The 7,237-nt window shown below is 38.7% G+C and overlaps 1 protein-coding gene across 1 annotated transcript; it reads left to right on the forward strand.

Annotated features, from left to right (window-relative positions):
• The first annotated feature begins 766 nt into the window (after nucleotides 1-766).
• LOC109399519 (serine/threonine-protein phosphatase 6 regulatory ankyrin repeat subunit B-like) lies at nucleotides 767-5,199 on the forward strand. Its single transcript, XM_019671969.3, has one exon. The coding sequence runs from the start codon at nucleotides 999-1,001 to the stop codon at nucleotides 5,061-5,063; it is 4,065 nt and encodes a 1,354-aa protein (XP_019527514.3). The 5' UTR covers nucleotides 767-998; the 3' UTR covers nucleotides 5,064-5,199.
• The last annotated feature ends 2,038 nt before the right edge of the window (nucleotides 5,200-7,237 follow it).

Genomic DNA, 7,237 nt, shown 5'->3' on the forward strand with positions numbered 1-7,237 from the left:
TATACTGACTTTTGCAGTTCTACACAAGCTACCAAACGTCGTTCGTCGGATATGTGAAGTTAGTCCGGAATTGATCGAGTGTACTAACACAAGTCAGGAAACACCTCTACGAATAGCCGTTGCAACAGCCTGTAAAGAAAATATCGAAATTCTGCTAGAATTTGGTGCAAAGATATTCACCAAAAACAAGCAACCTATCATAAATGCATTGCAAGTCAGAAAAGACGAAATACTGGATATTTTAGTACCATCTGATGAAGAGCTACTAAACAACGAAATCCTCTTGAATGATTTGATTGTTAACGCTGGTTCTAGTGGTCATATCAAATTGCTGAAGAGGTTATTACCGATGACCAAATCACGGTCAGTTCTTGTACAGTCCTTACATTCTGCCGCATCGAACAACCAACTGAGAGCCACTAAGATTTTGTTAGATTTTGACGGAAGTATTGTGAATGAGTTGAATGAATTTGATAGCACTGCACTCTTTCGGGCCTGCTACTCTGGGCATGATATGATTGTCAAATTGTTGCTGGAAAAAGGCGCAGATTGCACCATTCCGAAGCAGAATTCCCCGTTGCAATGCGCAATCGATCAGAACCGACATAATCAGTTTAAAATGATGATTCAGCGAAACGTTATCGATACGGACATACGGAATAACATAATTCCGGATTTGTACGACTTGTCTAGATACAGTTGGATCTGGACAGCTTTGCGAGCAGGAATTCCGTGTAACTTGGCAGCCGACCAATCCGTTGTGAGGAAAGTGGTGGACAATAGTAATCTGGAGTTTCTGTTCAAACTTGTTCGGTTTAGGAAGGAGCTGATACAGCAGATTAATACATATGTATTGGCAAATGCTGTTATGCTGGGTAACCACAAATTTGTTAAATTTGTAGCCAACAGGCTCTACTGCTGGAATAAATACGATCGAACAAGACTTCTGAACTGTGCTGTCAAGGAAAATGATAAAGAAATGGTGAGGCTGTTGATAGATGCTGGATGTATGGTCAATTCAGCAGATGCATACGGAATTACTCCTCAGATGCATACGGAATTACTCTCCTTCAGTTGGTAAACCAGATATGGTGAAATTTCTTATTAAACACAAAGCTGATCCTAACATGGAATCTATGGGAAACTGTACTGCACTGCTGGATGCCTGGAATTTGCTGAGTGACAACATTTTTGATCAGCTAGGCGGCGAATACTATCGAACATATCCATTGATTTTGGCGACAATGCATTCTTTTAGAAAAATCGCCGAGTATCTATTGAAAGAAGGAGCTCTGGCGGATATACGTGACCAGAGCGGATTCACTGCCCTAGTTGTTGCAATGTCCCACGGAGATGTGGAATTGGTCGATGCTCTGATTTCTCACGGTGCCAGCGTTGACTACGTTCGTAGTTTCTCGCATTCTCTCTTCAAGGGTGGTTCTGCATTACATTATTCGGCCATTTATGGACACTTGAAAATGGCTGAACGAATGATAGAAGAATACCGTTTCGATTACGACGTTAAAGATTCCGACGGGAATACTGCTCTTCATTTAGCAGTCATCAACAATCAAGCTAATTTTGTTAGGTACTTCCTGGAAAATGATAATCTCTGGAACGAACCAAATAACAGAGGACATACGTCTCTAATATTGGTGTTGAGACAGCTCAACCCAGTGATTTTAAATTTAGTCAAATATAAACCAGCATTTGGAAAAGCTGTACGATTGTTTCGAGGGTCGGAAAACAGAACCCTCCTCCATGTGGCTGTTTTGAAAGGAGCAATCGATGTCCTGCAGATGCTTTTGAGAGAATTTGACATTGACTCCAACTGGATGGACCAATTTGGGAATACTGCGGTTTACTATGCAGTTCTTAAGAAAAATCATGAAGTTGTACAACTTTTGATGGATGCTGGGTGTTCACTCACAGGCCCTACCGGCGTTTCCTCAATGCCCCCTTTTGTTGTAGCCGTATTGACGAACCAGCTTGATATGGTACAGATGTACATTGATAAAGAAAGTGACGCAATCTATCATTTGAGGCAGCACAAAAGCGATGGGAAGAACTTGTTGATTTCGTCGATTATTCAGAATAATTTCACAATGGTCAAACTACTGTTAAAGCATGTGGATTTTGATTTGGATAGTCCTTACGAAAACGGATACACAGCTATTCACGTGGCAGCTACAAAACATTCGGTTCGAATGGTAGATCTGCTCTTACAACGTGGTTCCAGTATCGATCAAATCAATGGCGATGGTAAGACTGCATTAATGATGGCGATTGAACATGGGAACTATCGTGTGGCTCATTTTCTCCTTAGCAAAGGCTCATCCAAGCAGATAGCAGTAGACTTCAGTTACAGAGAAACAGACGGAATGAATCTTCTTCACTTCGTGGCCTCAACAGGAAAGTTGAATTCTTTAAAGTTTCTGTTGGATAGAGAGTTTTTTGCCAGGACCGTTACTGACAAAAAAGGAAAAACAATTGGTCACTACGCAGCCTCCTTAAAGCAACACGCTATAATTGAGTTTCTCATAGCATCTGGATTCCCACTCGATCAATTGGATAACGAAGGAAGATCATCATTACTATGTGCTCTGCAAAATGAAGATCTTCGGTTAGCGAAACGACTTAAAGCAGTTGGATCATCGTTGGACGTTGTTCAAGAATACATTGATAAGCATGATTTCCTGATGCGAGTAATAAACGGTAAAAATATTAATTTAATAAAATTTCTAACTGAAGAATGTTGCGTAAAGGTGGGTTCAGTCGTTGAAAATGTATTAATAGAACTGATCAAAACCACTGAACACAGATCACTACCACTAGATGAAAGTGATCAACTAAAGCAAACTTCAAGTTTACCTAAATCAGTTCCCCCGCCTATTATACAACACATTCTGGACGGCAACATTCCACTTGTTCTAGAACTCCTCACTGACGAATCGGCTGCAGAAGCAGTGCGAACATATCGTATGGCTACCAGAGATCAGGAAACACTACTTCACGTTGCTGCTCGAATGGGTTACTCTTCGATTCTAAGATTACTGCTTGAAAAGGCCATTTTCAATATCGATGTCGGTGATGTTGATCAGACGACAGCTCTACAAGAAGCAGCTACGAGAGGACAAAAGTCGTGCGCAGAACTCTTACTACAACATGGTGCGAACATCAACTTTGTCGATTTGCAAAATACTACTGCGCTTACGAGAGCCTGCTTGAATTCACAGAAAGATGTCGCAAAATTGCTCCTTGATCAAGGTGCCAATCTGGACAACACTAAAGCATTTCGAATCGAAACTAGAAACGGAGCAACTGCCCTACATATTGCAGTTCTAGGTGATCTGAGTTTGATAGAACTTTTGATCAGAAAAGTTGGGTTGGATGTTAATATTACAGATGCTGGTGGACAAACTGCCTTACACTTTGCTTCTTCATTAGGGTCAATTCAAGCAGTTGAAGAATTGTTAAAGTTAGGGGCATGTGCTGATGTAATTGACAATGATAGGAAAACACCATTTGTGGTAGCACTAGTTTCAGATCACGAAGAAGTGGCAGAAAGGCTTCTTGCGGAAACACAAGATGAAGAATATCTTCGTAGCTTCCGAATTACTGAATCGCTGAAGTCGGTTTTACACCTTGCTTCGGAAAAAGGATTTGTCCGATTGATCTTACAGTTATTGAACAATCGCGGATTAAATGCTAGGTACACTGATAACGAAGGGGAAGAAATTCTCAGCAATGAAGTTAGCAATGAACCTTCGGTACAACAAGTGAAATCCGATCTAAATATGCTATTCTTGGAGGATAACGCAGGAGAAACGCCTCTATCAATATGCTTGAATCAGTCCAATGCTGACATTTTTGCAGCCATAATTCAATCATCTATCAGTTCTGGTACAGTAGAACACGTGATAAACAAAATTAAAAAGGCTAAAAAACAGGCCTATTCCAAATTTGTTGAATTTTTTAACAAATGGCTGCTCGACTACGAAAACAATTACATTAAAAATCATCAATTTTTCACCTCAATGATCAGCTGGGTCTACGAAACGGATCCACTTGTGTACGCCATACACGGAGATCACAAAGATCTTCTAAACTGGTTCCTCGCGTCCAAAATAGATAGATCCGTGTTACAAGACCTCAATCCTGCCACCTGGTTGCACGTGGCAGCAGTGAAAAACTTACAGATACTTGCAAAAGTGATGCTGGATGACTTCAAAATAGATGTTGATCATGTAGACAACCACGGTATGACCCCTTTGTGCTATGCCGTAACCACACCGCATACAGAAACAGCTAGATTCCTCTTGGATCGGGGAGCAAACGTGAACTTCCAGGATCCTGCAAAACGAACTCCTCTTCAAACCGCTTTGGAATTGAACAATAAGGAGATGGTTTTGCTGCTGCTGGAGCGCCACGCAAGCATTCCATTGTTACAGGAATTCCGCTATCGGAACGATAATGAGCACTTGGTTCAGCACTACATCGTGGAACGAGGATTGAAAGAAATGCTCTCGTTGATTCTCCCCAAAATCGACGTCAGCCATGGTGACAAGTTCGGAATGACTCCATTGCACTATGCTGCGGGGTGTAATCAGCTGGAAATGATAGGCTTACTGGTACGTGCCGGTGCCGAGGTGGATTGTTTCGATGTCCACAGAACAACTCCGCTGATGAGAGCTTTGTCCAAAAATCACTTGGAAGCATATCATATGTTGGTTGGGTTAGGAGCAAACGTGGATCTGGTGAGACAGTTTCGTAATGATAACTTCGATGGGGAAACTGTTTTGCATATAACGGCCGAGAAAAATCGATTGGCTGCAACTGAACTGTTAGTGGAGGATTTGGAATGTGATATAAATTGCGTTGATAATGATGGAAACACCCCTTTGCATTGCGCCGTTCAGAAAGGAAGTTTCGACGTGGTAAAATATTTGCTTGGGAAAAGAGCTAATATTCATGTGAAGAATAAAGGAGATAAGACAGTTTTACAGTTATTAGAAGAGGTGAACTTCAATGTAAATGCCTATCCAATTAAGGAGTGCGAATAAAACAAACTGTAAATTGTTAGAATAGTTAGACAACCGATGATACAGGGCAGGGGTTCTCAAACTTTTTCAGCTTGCGACCCACTTTTAATTTTTATGGAATTCGGCGACCCACCAGCACATATTCCCATAAAATACGTCATCTAGATCTTGAAAATTCTATGAATATTTACAGCGGGTACGCTACATCAAGAAGAGTTTTTTTTTAAATTATAGTACATTACTGCTGGATGGTCAAATGTATCCTTATGAAGCTTCAAGTCACATTCATTATACATATTTATTTTATTTATATTTCCATTGAAATCACTTCTCAGTTGGGAGTGATACATAAACTATGTCACGCAAAAATCGACCTTTTTCAAAACCCCCACCCCTGCCCCCTGTGTCACACTTTTTGCATGGGACCTCAATATTTTTGTATGGGTCGTCACGTTCAGCAAAACTCCCCCTCCCCTCTCAAAACGTGTAGTAACTGCCAATTCTCCAAGGGAGTATTTGTAAACTTGAAAATGGCTAGCAACATCATTGCACCTAGGTTAATTAACATATTTATTAAAATATTGGCTCCGCGACCCACCAAAAATCAGCCCGCGACCCACCAGTGGGTCGCGACCCTTAGTTTGAGAAACACTGATACAGGGGATGGCCAAAATGTTTGGGATAGGTAACTTTTTTTTCTCTCACAAAAAAATTCAACAAGCTGTATTTTTTCATAGAGTGCACCAAAAAATCTCAAATTTTGACTGGTTATCAACCTGTAATATGTGCATCATTGATACACATTTGGGCTCGATTGGTTTGTTCACGAAGTTAGAACCGTTCTCGTAAAACACTATTTTTTAGACAAAAAATTTTTGAACTGCCACACCTCGGAAACCAGTGAACCGAATTGAATAAATTTTTTAACGTTTATCAACACTATATTAATACTTAATACGACGATATAAAATATAATATTTTCTACCCATATAGAGGAAAATAAGACAAATTTACAATACCACACAAAAATATCTAAATATGATTTTCTTTTAATCCAAATAGGCTCTAATATATCTTATTAGAGATATCTCGAGAACAGAAGTAGAAAATCTCTGGATATCAAATCTAAGATTTAATGACATTGATGTAAAAAATTACATTTTTTTCGAGAAAGATCCAAAAAGCGTCAATCCATGATATGTTTTAATAACTTCTGAAGCAATAATATATTTTTAATAAACATTCAAAATTTCATCTAATTCGTTTCACTGGTTTCCGAGATATGACATTTCAAAAATAAGTTGTTTAAACAATAGTGTTTCACGAGAACGGTTCTAGCTTCGTGAAAGATTAACCAATCGAGTTTAAATGTGTACCAATGATACACATATAATAGGTTGACAAACAGTCAAAATTTAAGATTTTTTGATGCACTCTATGAAAAAGAAAAAAAAACTCGGGAAAAAGAGAAAAAAAGTTGACTATCCCAAACATTATAGCCATGCGTGATGCGGGTTATTATGCCAGTTAATCAAATCATAAAAAATACATAATTCACGAACGCAACGTTTATTTAGGTATTATAAAAAGTGTAGTATTAGAATTAAGTAAAAATACACATTATAAAAAATAAAAAAAGGAATCTGAAAATAAAGGTGTGCTACTGGAAACTAATAAGAATAAAGACTGATGTTTGAAAACATTTTCTTTCATGAATAAATAGAAAAAAAAAACTAGTGTCAACGTTGTAAATTTAATAAGCTTCTTATGCCGTGCCGAAATCCAGAGTATTTTCCCATGTATAAAAATATACCCTCTATCAATTATTCCAATATTACAAGATTCTAGAGCGTAAAACAACCATCATCTTGGTACTATTTAACCGATTAGTAGTATTTAAACTTTCTTAAAAACTTTGATGAAATCTGCGTGCACAACCTCATGCTACGCAAATATGTGCTGTCAAGTTATGAGTTCAAAGTCTGTTTGACAATCTCCAATAACTCCCATGAAAACTTTTAAATGAAGTTACTCATCTTCTCTCTCTCTCTCTCTCTCTCTCTCTCTCTCTCTCTCTCTCTCTCTCTCTCTCTCTCTCTCTCTCTCTCTCTCTCTCTCTCTCTCTGATTTTTGAGCAATTAAAAACGTCAAAAATGCAATGAATAAATCAACTGTTGCAATAAAAAAAGCCATTT

This window comes from Aedes albopictus, chromosome 2, assembly GCF_035046485.1.
Source record: "Aedes albopictus strain Foshan chromosome 2, AalbF5, whole genome shotgun sequence".
NCBI classification, from domain to species: domain Eukaryota; kingdom Metazoa; phylum Arthropoda; class Insecta; order Diptera; family Culicidae; genus Aedes; species Aedes albopictus.

Bases quoted from the DNA above. Each gene is read 5' to 3' on its own strand.
- LOC109399519 (XM_019671969.3), top strand. From the start codon at position 999: ATGCTGGATGTATGGTCAATTCAGCAGATGCATACGGAATTACTCCTC.